This window comes from Epinephelus fuscoguttatus, linkage group LG14 (genome assembly GCF_011397635.1).
Source record: "Epinephelus fuscoguttatus linkage group LG14, E.fuscoguttatus.final_Chr_v1".
In the NCBI taxonomy this organism is placed as follows: Eukaryota; Metazoa; Chordata; class Actinopteri; order Perciformes; family Serranidae; genus Epinephelus; species Epinephelus fuscoguttatus.
In genome coordinates, this window is record NC_064765.1 from 2,101,100 (window position 1) to 2,117,670 (window position 16,571).

Consider the following 16,571-nt stretch of genomic DNA (forward strand, 5'->3'; position numbering starts at 1 on the left):
ACCAACTGTTGAAGTGAAGCTTGTCCTGAAAGGCTTTGTAAGTGTTGCATTATGTATGGCTCTTGTGAAGGTGTGAGGCCCCTCAGACTTCAACAACCGTCAGAGGTGGCAGCTACATGGAAAAGACTCATGTTAAGATCATCTTCCTCTTCCTCCGTCCCTCCACAGCTCAGCACTGATTCCAGGAAAGAGTTAAAGCATCTTCAGTTGAGTTGCACAAGACAACCAGCAGACACTTGTGCCAGCTACAAACTGTTGGCTGTAAATGAGTCTTTAGATTCAGGAATGCAAACAGGCTGGCCCTCCCTGTCCTGTCCCAGCACGGCCGCGGGGAAACTGCCTGATTTCAAACTTTGGTGCAGTGCCAGAGGGGAGGGAGTCGCGCTCTTATAACCTCTCTATGAGGACGGTCACGTGTTTACAGCACGTGGTGGCTGATATTTTTTCCCTCTTGTCAGGACACATCAGGGGAACTGCTTGCTGCCAGGCGCTGTCCCTACAAAGCCACTCCCCTCTGCACATAGGAATGTGTGTATGTATGCATGGGCACGTGCTGCAGCAGAGGCCACTCCCAGGGTCGGCTGAGAGGGAGAATTTGAAAAAACAGGAACTGCTCTGTGTCAGTGTGTGTGGAGGAAAACTTATGTCCCCGCCGAGCAGAGACCAAAGAAACGGCAGATGTGCTATTCTTAGAGCTCACATGAGGAAAGTCCTGTTGGCTGAGACTGAGTCCTGCACACTGAGGCAGCGCCTGTCAACAGGTTTACGGCTCTGAATCACACCGAGAGGTGCCTTAAAGCTGGGACCTGGACTGATGTGTGAAGTTGGACTGCAGTGATTATTCGTTAGTCAACAAAATAAGTTCCCAAAACTCAGAGTGACTCATAAACTGCATATTGCTCATTCTGTTCGACCAGCAGCCCTAAACTAAAAAATACTGTAGTATAAAGCAGATAAAAGTCTTCACGCTGAAGAGGCTTCAACCTGAGGATGTTTGGTATTTTTGCTTCATAAATCAGTCATCATAATTGTTGGTGACTGACTTTACTGCTCAACTCAGGGGTGTAAATACAGACAGAGCAGGCTGTGTGGCTGCACTGGGGCCCGTGGGATGGAGGGGCCTGATTACCACCTGGAAACACACTGAGGGCCGAATTCACAAAGAATGAACTGCGGCCGCTGATTGCACCTTGAATTGCACTTCATTTGCACCTGCAGTTTGCTCCGTCTTAACATCCTATTCACAAAGGATATTGCGCTAATGATATACCAGCGCAAACACGCCCACAAAGGCGGCTGCGGCTGTGGATTTGACCCAGTTTGACCACTTTATCACTACTCCCTCTCACTTGGAGCTGTTTTTTTCATTATCTTTTGAATTTAATATGAATTATGGAACCGTTTTTGTTCACGTTTGTTTCCCCCGTGTCTTCTGAATTATCTGCTGCCCTCGCTGACAGGTGGAGTGTTGTAATGTAAATGTACACATACACATACACATACAGCAAAGCCTTGCATTTAAGAATTAATGTAGGAAGTGTGAAATTGAAACGGTTTAATATGGGAACGTTCTTTGTTTCTCCTCTTTGAAGAAAAATTGTTAACATCAGTGAGTGGTAAAACAAAGACCACTGCTGGAATCTCCTCGTCTGTGTTTGAGGTGACCAGTCTCTCCTACTGTGGATATCCGAAATAAACTTTGGACTTGAGCTGACAGCTTTGTAGCTGCTTCTACAGTTTTTCCTCCAACACTGAACTTGCTGAATGTTTGAAATTGATGATAGACATCGCCTTTTTAGAAGCTCCAATCAGAGCACTTGTCCTGCACCGGCTCGATTACCTGATGGGTAACTTGGAAAAAGCCAACAGAAAGGAGTCTACTCCCTATTTTTAGTGAGTTTACTCACTCATGTTTAAAAAAAACAAAAAACAAACAAAAAAAAAAAACGGCATGAACGTGCTGATTTTATAAACCCATTTACTGCCCCTTATCTGTAGAAGTGGGTCAGCAGGAGATTCAAAAACTAAAAAGCATTAGAAGTTGGCACTGAACGCCTGACCAGATTCGTCTTATTTACTTATTCTTTGATAAGACAAAATCAGGTTTAAAATTTCACTCGGTAAACTTTGGATTGGCATCTTATTGAGGCAAAGTGTGAACAAAGCTGCTTGTGTTTGGACAGTAATCATTTGTTGTTTCTGTTGTTAAATGAAACATGTTTCTATTCCTGCAGGAACATAAGGAATAAAATAAAACAAACTTTCCATCCTCCTGTCAACAGTGAGAAAACAATCAAATGATACTGATCCCTACCTGAGAATAATCCCAGGACAATAATGAAATTGTTATCAAAAGAAAGAAAAGAAACTGCATATCATGTATGAACACACATTGGCTCTTTATTTCAGCAGCTCCCCCACGAGCCTGTACCAAAATATTCAAACCACCCCGTTCATGATAATCCGACATCATTAGCTCTGCAGAGGGGAAGACATGTTGTCTCTGAAACTTAAAGGTATCAAAGCAAAAAACAAAACGTTTGTCTTGGACCAAAAACCCTCTCTCACTTGCTGACCTGCAGCATCCGAAAAATCTCACTGCACAGTTAACAGGTAGTTTGTTTGCTTTGGCATCTTCTGACTGAGAGAAAACACAGAGGTACCAAATATTGCAAAAAAAAAAAAAACAAAAACAAAAAGCTGCATGAATATCACACTGTACACGTTATTGTTAAAATATCCAATTTGCATTTTGGGACATTTAGAGAAAAGACTATTAAAAGGAATCAAAGTTTAAATGGGTGTAAACACAAATTCATGAAAAATTATATAAAAGCAGTATCCAAAAAAAAAAAAAAAAAAAAGCACCTGACCATTTCAAGGTATTTAAATTAAGTGCTTAAATAAGGTGGGACATGACAGAAGCAAAATAAAAACATCCAGTGAGGAGACTGAAGACAAACGGCAGACTTGGCAGTGTGGTTATTGCGTCATGGCAGTGATTTGTGCTGCGAATGCCAGCGTGATAATAAAAAGGTCAAACAGGCAGTGGGTCCGAGTGGTTATAAAATCAATCACATTGCATCTTGATGAAATCTGTTCACTGCACCTCAGGCGTTCATCATCACGTCTCGCCCCTCTTTCAATCTGCATAAATAACTAACTTTGCTAAAGTTAAATGAAAAGATTTGGGACTTTAGAAAATCCCTTCTGTTGGCGCGATCCCAAAAGAGAATCCTCGTCTGTGGGGGCGGGGCCTCTGGCTCCAAAAGGAGTTTGTACTTGAGCCCGTTGAGGGGGAGGCAGTGTGTCTTAGAGGCAGTTTGGGAGGACGAGGAGGCGCTCACAGCTTCTTCAGGCGGCTGTACATGTCTCTCTTGCTGCGCTCCCCGGCCCAGGTGCGACTCTTGAGGCGGAACTTCCTCAGGTCCTCCTTGAAGTCCTCGTGGTGCATGGGCCGGTAGGACTGAGGTTCACATTGTGACTGTGCGGGAAGAAAATGAGACCAGTTCAAAGAGCTGAAGAGCCACCGAGGGGTTCAGTCAACCATCACCATGTGGGACAGTTACTCACTAAATGTTCACAGGGGGAATGTCAATGGTGAACGGCAGAGAATATTGTCGACCAGTCACATGTCAGTCTAAAGGTTCATTTTGCTTCTAAAGTTTATCGCAATGCACACTACCCAGGTCTCGTAGGAGCTAATATCACCTAGCCTCGCCGCTCATTCAGCTTTAACTGCTTGTGATGCCGTCCTGACCCAACTGCTTTGATAAGGAAACACTGTGCCTGCCCTCCAGCCACCTTTAGCATTGCTTACTACTGTTAGCTCTGTTGGTGATGTCAGCACTGCTAGCTGCTAACTGAGGGCCTGTCCATGTCGTGTTTTTTACTCAGCACCAGCCTCTTTCAATTTTTCTCAGTGAGGAGCGAATAAATGTGTCTGCTTGTAGTGTTATCGTAGTTTTTTCAGAGTAATCAGCCTTTTTTGTGCCCCTGCTCTGAGAGCTTCTGACTACAATCTCTACAGTTTCCAGTAACACGCCGGTGATGTCACTGCCGCTTCTTTAGCAAGGCTAATATCTACTGTCACAACAGAGACAGAAAGGCTAATATTTTGGGCAGCTATGCTAACAGGTTAACTTTATACTAACTGCTCACAACAAAGGAAACTTTAAATTCACAGCAACAGGTGTTTCAAAATAAAAGCACCAGTGGTTCCACTTTGATTTATTTAGTTAGAACAATACTTTTAATTGTATTAAAACAGTATTTGCTTTAACTTCATTATACGTCAGTGTCTACTTTATTAAACTTTACTGTAACTAAAGTTCATAGTCTACATGAGCTGCATTGTGCATCACAATATTCTTTTTAAGCCACATCGCCCAGCCCAGTCACCAACCCTCTGATAATGGAGCATTAGGCTGGCTACACAGCTGATGTTAGTGTCAAGATTTTGTTGTCATGAAACACCAATGCAGAGTACGTCATTAAATAAAGCACTCTGAGTGCTTTTTAATGAGGCGCTACGATGAAGTGCTTTTCTGCTGATGAAAAATGTCATGTTGACACAAGACCTAAATGCACAAAGACCCATCTGTTAAAGTGGCGTGATCTTACAGCGTCATCTGCCTTCACTAAGTCCCGAAACGTGTCCTTCAACAGTAGTCCATTTGTCTCAATGAAACAGTGGACATCCAACATCAAATATCCCAACTAGTGTCACAAGGCCACAATCTTGCTTTTAATGTTTTTAGCTGTGACATATCACATGTCGGTGCATAAAACAAACTTTGGCAGGTTTTAACTGCCAAAGTTTGAAGCTCAATGTGCGGACACAGTTTTAGCTCCAAAATAAACTAAAGAGAAACTGACCTGGAAATGAGGGAAGAAGTCTTTGTATCCGCCCTTGAGGATGTAGAGCTCGGGGTAGTGGAGGTGGGGATAATCGTTCATGGCGCGGTCTCGCTCCCTGACGAAGCGGCACATTCGAGGGCCGCGCTCTGACGAGAACTCGCAGTGGAAAATGATGACGACACGTTTGTCCTGGGACAATGGGACGATGGGCGTTTTGAGGAGGAAGTCCTCCACCTGGTCCTCCTGGTGCAGGTTCAGAGCTCCCTGAGACGACAAAGACAATTATTTAATTAATAACGCACAGAACTGACACAGACACAAACACTTTAAAGGGCAACATGTCTAATGTGTCTAAGGCAAAGCGTCTGGTGACTAATGGGAACAACAATTTTTTGTAACTAGTCCAGTATGAGAGTGTGAGAGCGCTGCAGTGAAACGGGCTGCAATGTAACCTTAATGGGCAACTGTGCACCATCAATGTCCATCCACTAACGGTTTGTTTTTGTCACTGACAGGCTCAGATTGTTATTCTAAGTGTGTGACAACATTATGAAAGGATCCCTACAGAGACAGAGCTTTGTGTTAAAGAGTAAGATTTTTGTTTAACCAGAACCAGCCCTGAAATCACCGTCACCAAACCCACCAGACTGCATTTAAAAAACAAATCATTTCATCATCATTAAACACAACACATAAAAGTTGACAGAAACCACTTTATAAAATTGAATTATTAACGACAAAAACATGGGGAGAAGTTACCCTTTAACAGGCGACAAAAACAATGTCAGACATACAGAATTAACAGCAGTAAATTCTCCATTACTTAAAAAAAAAACTATCAAACTGTATTTAGTATTCACTGCCCACAGTGACTTGTAGTTTCAAACTAAAGGCGGTCCAGCTAGTTGTGATGAACACTTCTACATATTTCTCAAGGAAAAGTAATTGTCTTTAATTCAAGCACAAACGTATTTGGAGATTGTCGCTCACCTTGATGTGTCCTCCCTCAAACTCGTAAGGGTATCGACAATCCACGACAATGACTTGCTCAACTAGATGATTAAACTTGCCGGACAGAGCTGCCACCATCTGCAGACCACAAACAACTCAATTTACTATTTCATTTCAAAATTCAGTCTACAGTGTGCTCCATTTTTATACATAAACAGTGAAGAGACACCAACAGAGTGTCTCGACTCACCGTGTCTTGGTTAATGTACTTGAGGTCCTGATGTTTGCCGTCCACTGTGGGGAGAACGAAAGGCTGAAAGACAAGAAAAGAAATTGGATTAGAAAAGTAATTTAACACCTGAAAGTTAACGGAGTGGGAAACACAGCAGCCGCCCTTACCTTGGTGAAATCACCAATTAGCTCGTTGGAACCGTCCTCGCTGTCCAGCAGCTTCTCGATGTCTGTCTGGCAGAAGGACTTGGACCTCTGGAGCAGTGAGCAGCTCTGCCGGAGGAGAGGAGGAAGAGATTTAAGGAGGCAGTCAAGGAGAAAATGAGGTAATTTGAGATTGCCTGTAAATCCGGTGACAATAGCCAGTCGGCCTCAGCGGACGTCTCAGAGGCCATTTCTCCACTTCTAATAAGGAGGCGGCAGATGGTCAGTGGAGACTAAACCCTGCAGACTCAGGCCTGTGCTTTAGTCTCAACTGATCACTTCCTGCGTCCTAAAAGACAATCGAATCCTTGCAGGTTTAGAACAGAGGCTCCAAAATGTTACCGACTTAGATACAAGTCGGAAAACATCTTTAAGTCAAACATTTTAGCCTGACCTTAGACAAGACTGTTAGCAGCTAGTAGCTACAGACTTGGATCAGGCTCCAGTTACAGACACAGCTCTTTTTATACACAAAAGGTGAAAACTCCTCTTTCACCGTGTGTTTGGTCAAAATTAAGCCCCTGTTTTCATCATGTCAACACTGGTTTCATTTGTTAACACATTTTATACAGTTACCATATCGACTTTGACAAATACTGATGGTCTCGTTCACACCATGCAGCAAGGACTCACCATTCTTGGGGATTCGGGGTTTTGCTCCAGGGTGGTGACCTGTGTTCCTGCCAGGCTGCGTCGCCTCTTCACCCTCACCGGTGTGTTTTCATCCCCTGGGCAGTCGGGACGCTTCACAGAGGGACGGGACGAAACTGGACTGGGACTGGGCATGGAGGGGGAGCGGAACAGGCTCCGCGGCCGGCAGCGAATCACAGGCTGAGGGGGACAAAGATTATTAAACTCAGTACCATGTTTTCATTTTGTGAGCTTAACACGACCAATAAATACAGTATGAATAAAATTTGTTCCGTGGTAGACAAACTTACCGAGTCTTCTCCTGCACTGTCAGCCACCAGCGGGGCGGTGAGCAGGCTAACCATTCCCATCGGCATCCCACAGTCATTCTGTCAGTGACAAGAAGGTGTTGTCAGACAAATATTTAGAGACAGTGTGAGTTAAGTTATATGGCTCAAGTGTAACCATCTTAATTCTCCAAAGAAAGGAGGAATTTGAATACCATCAAAATGTTTTTACTGGCAGAAAATCTGTAAAGAAATCCATTTGACTATTACAAAATGTCCACAGATGTCCGTGTAAGTAACAAGGCCTCACCTCCATGTTGTCATCCATTACGTCCAGGAAGCCGTCGTCTTCGTCATCGTTTAGAGAGGAGGTTGGGGAGGAGCGTCTCAGGAACATGGGGCTGGAGTCATAGAAGTCCAGCTGCTGACCTGGAGGAGGTGAAGAAAACTGGACGAAGGAGAAGATGGAGGAGGGTTAGAGTCTTTCTAGAACCAGGTTTGTGCACGCAGGCCGATGCTGATTCTTCACATGTTCACGTACCATGAGGGCCGGTGCGGAGCTGGGACGGCAGGCAAACGCGTCCTTTGACCGACCGCTGTTGAAAGAGCGCACACGACACCGTGACACCGGCTTTGTTGGTTTCTTGAATTCAAAGCCCTCCTGAAAAAAAGAGGGACATTTTTTAAAGAGTGAATTGATGCTCAACTTCTTACAAAGCATTCTCACAGCCCTTAATTGTCTCAATTTTTCAACATAATGATGAATAAAAAAAAACCATTTCCTATTTCTCCAACTGTGTAAACTCAGAGGCTACTCATCTGTTCTGGTGCTACACAATTATTTCTGCAGGCATTTATTATCTGTACAAACCATAAACTTACAGAATAATAATGTCCAGTGTTCAGTAATCGTACCTCTGAGAGCTGTGATAAAACCCTAGGATTTATCAAACTTTCAAGACAAATGATGCAATGCTTCACCACGGCAACAGCTTTGTTTAGCTTGTCTAAAGTTCTGTGGTTGCTACTGCCCCTGACAGTCCATTTAACACTGCAGGATCTCTTCAGTGATGTGTTCTAGCCAAGACACAAACTGCATCACTGACCTCTGGCACATTCTCCTTGTTGTCGTGTCCTGAGGTGGAGGAGGCGTTTATTTGGGAGGGTTGTTGTCCGAATATTCCGTAGCGGTGGGGATCTGGTTCCTGTCCCTTCAGACATGGACTGAAACTCTGGAGCTGGAGCTGAGGAGGGGAGAAGAGGGATCCACGTCAGCAGAGGCTCAGTGGCTGTAAACAAGCGGCTCTGTGGTAGGTTCACGCTGGAAGATGTTTTTAATTCATTCAATATGAAAATCTGCCCTCAAGACAATGTCTTGTTACTCAAACCCATCTACAAGTATGAGGTTTGTTTTATTGGCTTAAAGGGATGGTTCAGATCTTTTGGAGTGAGGTCAGGTGAGGTACTCCTCCACAGACAGTATATCTCAAAGAGCAGATTTCAGTCGACATGCCCACAGTTCAGAGAAGCACGCTAGAGACTGATTTGGAAGCTAAGCTATCTGATGTTGTGAAGGGGACAACCACATGACAACAGGCCAAACTCTAACATCATCTGGCAAATCTTGACTGATTAATTGAAGACATGCAGGGCTGTAAACAACACACAAGGCAAATCTTCTTACCGGCAGTGAGTTGATTCTTCGAATTGGCATCCTCCTGCAATTGATAGAAGGGAGAGGAAAGCACTGTGGTCAATACAAATCAAATCAACAGGCAGACGTGCTGTTCTAGGTTGAGGAGTGAAATACTCCTTGGAGAGCAATACTGTAACAGCCAAACACAAGCTAATGATTTTATGGTATTGACTAGAAAGCAACTTACTCATTGATGACTCTGCTCGACTGCTGAATGGCCTTTTCAAACCTGAAACAGAAAACATAACAGATCATTCACAATGAGTTGGAAAGATTGAACAAAAAGAAAAGTAGGAGAATCATTTAATAATGTTGTGTACAGAATTTAAATGTCCTTAAATTGCTTGTTTTTCCATCTGTACACGTTGATCAACTAATCATTGACCGACAAATTGTTTCAGCCAGAACAAAAAAGTAACACGTCTTTCTAATCAAACCTGCTGAGGAAAGACGCTGACTGCCTTCGCTGGCAGTTGCAGAACACCTTGTGCTCATAAACTACAAAGACAAAGAAGCTAGAGCTCTATTGAGAAAGCAGGAGGAACGGTTGGACGAGAGGAAGTTGAGTGAATGCACAGAGGCAAGAGGTGGTCTTTGCATTGGAGTTTTGCCCACCTGTATGCTAAATGAGTAGAGAGCTCAGTGTGATGGGGGGAGGGAGGGCAGGAGAAGGGATGCAGAGATCAGCTAATCTACCATATGCCTGCTGGAGCCAACGTCGCCAACCCCTTTTCTGCAAGAGCCCTTTGTTTGTCGAGGAGAGAGCGTGTCCCATTCAATGCAGACCATGAGAAGGGAGGGTGCCCTCATTTCAATGGCCACAACGCACAGAAAACTCCAGCCCCCCTTTTCCTATTGAAATAACAGTGCATAGGAAGAGTGTGCCAAAACCCAGAGGGGGTGGGCTATCATTAAACTCAAGCGCGGGGCATGTCCTCCCCCAACCTGGAAGACTCCTAGCAACCGAGCAGCTGTAAAGGAGGTGAATGAGGTCTTGAGGACCAAATGCTGCTGTAAAAGAACTCGCACATCACACAGCGACAGATGTCTACAGAGACTCACCCTCCTCTGAGTTAAGAAAAGGGCCACCCAAGATTAGCAAACTGGGGATATGCTGACAAACTGGTCAAGATAACAAAGATAACCTGCATTTAGGTTTCAGGCAAATGTAAAACTCATGCTTCTGTGTGTCTTCTTCACTTAATAACTTCAAGAAAGTTGAGCTCATATGTCCTTATCAGCTTATCTTCTTAGTAAAAAATGAGTGACGCTGTCATTTTAAAGCCAACGGTAGAAACCATAATCCTACAGATGAGAAATGGAGCTTGGCTCAGCTGAGCCCAAGCGCAGGGCGGAGGTGGTGGGGGGTTGGTGTTGGGGGAAGCAGAGGGGCACAGCTCACAGGCTGATTGATTAGAACAGACATGACGAGGACAGTGCAACTTACGTGTCCTCCATTTCCACACCATCCATGGGGCTGGGGAGATCCATGCCGAGGCCTGAAAGAAGAGATTTGTGTCACAGATCGATGCGAGCGTCAGGTGGTTAACTGCCACCAACAACCACAATACAGACACATCGAAACTGTGGGTGGACAATTTTCAATCCTCAGCCAGTTTCACAAAAACTTCAGGGTAAATTTGAATGTCACATTATACTGCTGAGCAGTTTAATTTGTAAAAAAGGAGAGACGTGTGACTGCAACTCTGGGGCTGTGAGTAGGGTGGGAATCACCAGAGGATCCACGATGCAATATCCTTATGATGCAATATTACAGAAATGCAATGCTGGGTATTGCGATAAAATATTGCAATTTATGACCTTTTTCAACTTTAAATTTTGTCCTCAACAGTTTCAGCTAATAAAATTAAGTTTTCAGTCTCTTCGTCTCACTTCAGACAGTTTTTGCAGCAGCAAAATGTATCTAGTGGACTGAAAATTGATGACATTATTCTAGTAGGCTACCTTAAGTTTAATTTGTGTTTGTCATACTAATAATTTGGAGAATTAAAAAAATTGATAGTTGACACTGAGTGATGACACGATATTGCCACACACAAATATCTCTGTACTATGCTGAATGGACTTTTCCACCACTGTGACCAATTACAAAAGTGAAAATACCCCCCTCACAGTTTCTGAAAGCTCAAGTCAACACATTACAATAGCTTGATTTGTCACACTTCAAAGTCTAAATATATTCAATTAACTATCATAATAAGACAAATAAAAGAAGCAAATCCTCAAAATTAACAAGGTGGGAACACTAATGTTTTGCTTGAAATTTACAGAATGGTTAAAACCAACCACATGGAGACATCTTACAGTCATGACTATGAAATGAGGTACAATAGATGCTCATGGGGCCTCAGGCATCAGTCCTAACAGCATCAATTAGCACAGACAATGGCTTTCAGGGAGACTCACCGGCATCAGATGAGACGTCAGAAGCAAAGGAGGGGACCTTCTCCAGGAGTGCGTGCTTTCTCCTTTTCGGTGTATCACATTGACTGTGTGGGGAAAAGATGAGCAGTGGTATCAGTGGTGTGGGCTGTAAACCACACTGTGCATGCTGGGAATAAATTAATGTTTGTCCATGGCGTGCAAAAACCAGAAGCAAAGGTTAAGAGAATGTATAACACGTAAAATGTAATAATAATAATAATAATAATAATACCTTCCGAGTCCAGCTAAATTGTTCATGTCAAGGGCCAAGTTGGTGACAGGAGACAGCACGGCGGCGGGTCCGGGGGAGAACAGGTTCCTGCAGTGCGTGTTCTTTGTGCTCAGCTCGGGCAGAGTGAGCGAGGAAAGCCCGGGGATCCCGTCGGGCCTGCTCTTCAGACCGCTGCTCACAGGGCTGGTGCAGCCAAACACATTAGCCGACTCCATCTTAGCTGTCCGAATTTATATGAATCCTGCAGAAGTTTTGCTTTGCGGAGGATTTAGCTTAAATTTTGGTCTGAAAGCGACGAATTAGCAAGACGGTCCAATCTTCGAGCTAACCCGGAAGCTAACCAGTTAGCTAGCAGTAATTTATTAAAGCATTTCCAAACGTAGGATCCTTCACACCGACTAGAAGAGACTCGGTGGTTCCGTGTGGAGTTAACTTTGACTCGGTCCTAATGAAGCCACATAGCTGTGGTGTGTGTCAGAGAGGAGCGGAGCGGCAGGTTCCTCTCTGACAGCCTCTGGTTTCTGAGAAAAGGCGACTGAAGCTGCTCGTATTTATGTTCAAAATAGAAGCTCAGGAGCGGCAATCTCTCGACCAATCAGCGCCGTTGTGATATCCAGCTGACCAATCAGAGCGCGGAACGGCTCTCCGCTGTTGTCCTCTCAGCGGATGGGGAGCAGAAACAGGAAGTGACACAATCCTTTAAAATTTCATCTTTCTTCTCAGTTATCTTTTGTTCTTACAGTCTCAGCTGTGGGCTCTGGCTTTTATCAGTTAATGTGGCAAAAATATTAAATATTTTACTGATAATTACACCTGCTTTAGGACATTTTTATGCTATATATGTGGAGTAAGATTCACTTGGCTGCTGATGGGATATTTGGAGAAAAGGAGTAAAAAAAGAAACAGCTTTGCAAAAATCTCTCTAAATTACAAAATGGCTGCCTTGCAAGTCTGCTTATCCACAAATACAAACAAAATATAAGTTTGCAAATAAACACAGTGGTCATTCATCTAAACTGAGGGTCACATGCAAGCTGAAATCAAACATCATCACATGACATTGCATAATTCTTAAAACAGGATAGACAGATAGGAAGTTAGATAGATGGATAGACAGATAGACTTTTTAATAGGCTACCACTATATTAAATTTGTGAAATAAGATTATCTCTGCTGCAGGGACATTTTTACAAAATGACTAAATATGGATTAAGTTTTGCAAAACTTCCCATTGATTTGTTTTAAACTGCAACATGTACATCAGTGATACTCAAATTACATCCCTTGGGTCAAATTTGGTGCCAGGTGTCCCTCCAACCATTTTCTAATTCACATTGATAACAAATGTATTCACACTGGGATTTTTTTTTGTACTTTAAATGTAAATGAGGTGCCAGGATACATAAAAAGGTATCAAAATACGGGTTGTTTTTCAAAAAAAGTGCTATGGGAGGATCCCCAGGCCCCTCAACAGAAGAGCTATTCCCCAAATGTCATCAAATCCTAGAAACACCCTGCGCTATGGATGGATTACTGAACAGGCCTACCAGGCACAGGCCCACGGGCTAAAAGTGTCCCTCAGGCCTTTACCTGCAAAACATTACACAAATTAACATGTGCCAACCAGGAAGAGACTCAAAATGACCACAAAGAGATGCAAAGGAACTGTAAAGAGACACAAAATGACTACAAAAGAGACAAAACAACCACAGAAAGCCAGAAAACAACACAAAACAGACACAAATTTACCTAAAAACCTCCCACAAAATCACCTCAAAGAGACACGATAGAAAGACACACAGGGAGGAGCAGAACAACCAGAAAGAGACACAAAATGACTACGACAAAAAAGAGGAAATATCACCACAAAATGTGTGTAAGTTTCCAATCCTGTGTGGGAAAGGTTGTGGGGCCTTTTACATGTCTGTCCCCAGGGGCCCACTGTCTCATAAGCTGCCCATGTCCTGACTGTGCAGAGCTGCTGTGACTAGATTTGCCTCTTGGCAAAGATGAGCACATGTTGAAATGTTGAGAACAGGCAATGCTCCTGTTGCTTTGGAGAAGTGTCCCCCGCATGTAAAGGAAGTTAAGTTTCCCTGATGTGTGCTCACAAGCCTGTTTATAATCCACAAATTAAGAAACATCTAATATCTAAATATGCAAAGATGACTGCATGATTTTACAAATGTAGATAAATAGTATCTGAAGTTAGATATTTGGGTACCCTGGATAGACAGATAGATTTTTTTTCACATAGTCTCTCGTAACATTTTGGTGAAGCGCACGGTGACCTGACTGTGTGCACACATACCGGTAGCAGCAGTCGAGCTCATACGCCTCCCACACAAAGTGACTCAGACAAATCAGTATTCATTGATGTAACAGGAAGAATATTTCCTTTTTGCTTTTTGCTGTTTCTCTCCCTCTCTGTCACACCAGCACACACATTCTTCTCCTTAGTAAAATCAAGATAAATTTATGAATGTTTATGACTATAAAAGACAGTTCATGTGTGTGTGTGGTTTGCATGTGTGAGCTGGTGTGGGAGTGAGCAGCTCTTAAAGTGGTTTTAGTGATATTTTCCTTTATCAAACATGACTCTCTCTCTCTCTCCAATGTGAGGAAAAAAATTCAACCTCAGTTTGAGAAAACAGGAAAAAAAAGTCACAAATATGATTTTATTTAAAGAAGGAAACAGCACTGCTTCTTCTGGTATTCATTCATTTGGACCATGTGGTTACAGCAGGAAGTAATCTTATAAATGACTTGGATGTCTTGTGGTTTAGTCTCAGTGTGTTTGTGGAATAGATAAATGAGTTCTGGTGCCTGCTGGTCTCAGCACAGACACACATGTTGTGTCTTTTAGATGCGGCCATGTCTTGCAGTGTCACCACAGGCTTCTTCTTCAGGACTCCATTTTGAAAAATCTATTTACTCTTCAAACACCAAAACTCCTGTTTGTTAAGTCAAACACAACTTTACTGACCAACAGTCACACACCTGCCCGTAACTCGTTCAACCAGACCGCTGAGACAGTCCAGCTGACAAAACCAGACAGATGTTCCCAGTGAACCCAGCTCAGTGTTCTGCCTGAGGTTCATGTGATGTCGGTGTTTGTGTTTCTGCAACTTTACCTCAACTCTCTTTGATTCATTTTGAAACTCTTCCACCAGATGTCCAGGTTTCTCCTGCACAGCCCAGGTTGTATTTACAATGCTGAATGTGCGGTTATGTGTCATTCAGAATCTGATACCTTATCAGAGAGGCTGTGCCCATTTTAACACAACAATAGTGCTTTGGTATTCCAACGAGAAGCTCTTTCAGTATCATTTTTACTTAACCTGGAGCTGTAAGCATGGGGGTGTGCTGACCTTTGGCTTGTGGAAGAACTGCCGTTCACTGCAACAGTCTTTGTCCGGATAAAGTATCTGTGTGATTTGCATCACGAATGTAAATGAAGTTTAATGAACTTGCCTGGAGAGGTACAAGCGCAGGCCTGCGACTCCGGGCTCCACACCCCACAGCTGAAAAGAGGAGACAAGAGGGGGGAGAGGCAGAGAGACTCAGCCTGAATACAACCTCTGCAAACCTCCCGACACCTTCTGTTCCCACCAAACCTGCACAGACTCCCCGCTGCCAACCGATTTCCTCTTTACACAAGATCACACCAACACACACACATAACAAGGAGGCAGGATTCACAGTCTGTTAAAGCACTGAAGCCACTGCTGCTCCCATAAAACACAAAACAAGAATCCAAGATGGCTCTCTTTGATGCTTTGGAAGAATCACAGTACTCCAGCTCTCGAGGCTCTAAATCTCTTTACTGAGCTTTGGTTTCCTGAGCTGGTCGGCCATCTTTGTCCTCAAGTCAGCTGCATGGTTGGTATTACAGAGTTCATCCAGCAGTCTTTACCTCAAACCAATGAACAGAGAACACTTCGATACCTTTGGCTTTATTCTGTGGTATCAGACCTGCAAGGAGCAGTCAATTAATTGATGCCTTGACCGACAGAAGACTAAGCAGTCAGTAAAACTAAGTTGTTAACTTAAGCAAAAATGACACAAACATCTCTGGCTCCAGTTTCTCTAATGTGAGAATTAGGTGTTTTCTCTGTTTTATATAACAGTAAAGTGATTATCTGTGGATAGTTGGCTCGACAAAGCAGCATGTGAAGATGGCAGTTTGGACTCTGACCTCAGTGATGGGCATTTTTCACCATGTTGAAACAAAAAAACACACAAAAACCTAAAACTGCATCATGCACTCAAAATGTATCAGCAAGAATGTTATTTGTTTTTTAAATGAGCTGTTTGTGCTCATGGCTCTAAACACGGAGGTGGCTGAGCTGGTGGCTAGCAGCTAACAGCTAACAGTGCAAACAGTGCTAACATGCTGACAGAACCAACAGCAGCCATTTTACACTGCCTGTTCAAGAAGCTGGGGTGGGGTTCAAGGAGCGGCTGTATATGTCCACAGCACAGACAGTGAAAACAACGAGGTCCAGGAGCTCCTTACCCCCCGAGCAGAGGACAAGATCAGCCACCATATAACAGGGACGCTAAATGATTGATACTGACATGTTAAATCATTGTTATTGTTTATAAAGTGCTGCTGACGCATATGCTTATTCTGAACTTGTCAAATACTGCCACTTTGTCAGTGATTTCGGCATCAGACACTGATGCCAAAAACCACCTTTCACAGTGGCATGATACGCCACCAGGCAGCATCAGTTTGAAACGCAGCTGAACAGAACCTTTTGCATTATTATGATACCTTGTCGCAGCGGTATGATATGCAGACAGGCGGCATCAGTTAATAACGTGGCTGGACACTGGTCGTAGAGGTATGATTTGGCATAAGTTTAAAACGCTGACATGAATGAATTAATATAAAGGGCTGCACAGTCCCTATAGAGGACGATGGATGGGTTCATCAAACCCCGGACTTTCACCCGGGAGCCTAGTGTTCTTTTCCTATATGAAAGCTGAGCGAAACCATGCTTTTTTTTTATTGAACAGGAAAATAAAC

General features: G+C 43.4%; 1 protein-coding gene across 1 annotated transcript; it reads right to left on the minus strand.

Moving 5' to 3' along the window:
* Nucleotides 1-2,375: 2,375 nt before the first annotated feature.
* cdc25b (cell division cycle 25B) lies at nucleotides 2,376-12,153 on the minus strand. The gene is made up of 15 exons (XM_049596121.1): nucleotides 11,537-12,153; nucleotides 11,287-11,369; nucleotides 10,307-10,358; nucleotides 9,047-9,088; nucleotides 8,848-8,881; nucleotides 8,270-8,407; nucleotides 7,705-7,824; nucleotides 7,474-7,611; nucleotides 7,188-7,265; nucleotides 6,880-7,077; nucleotides 6,211-6,315; nucleotides 6,062-6,124; nucleotides 5,851-5,949; nucleotides 4,879-5,124; nucleotides 2,376-3,484 (listed from the first exon to the last, which is right to left on the minus strand). The coding sequence occupies exons 1-15, from the start codon at nucleotides 11,749-11,751 to the stop codon at nucleotides 3,344-3,346; spliced, it is 1,752 nt and encodes a 583-aa protein (XP_049452078.1). The 5' UTR covers nucleotides 11,752-12,153; the 3' UTR covers nucleotides 2,376-3,343.
* Between the last annotated feature and the right edge of the window lie 4,418 nt (nucleotides 12,154-16,571).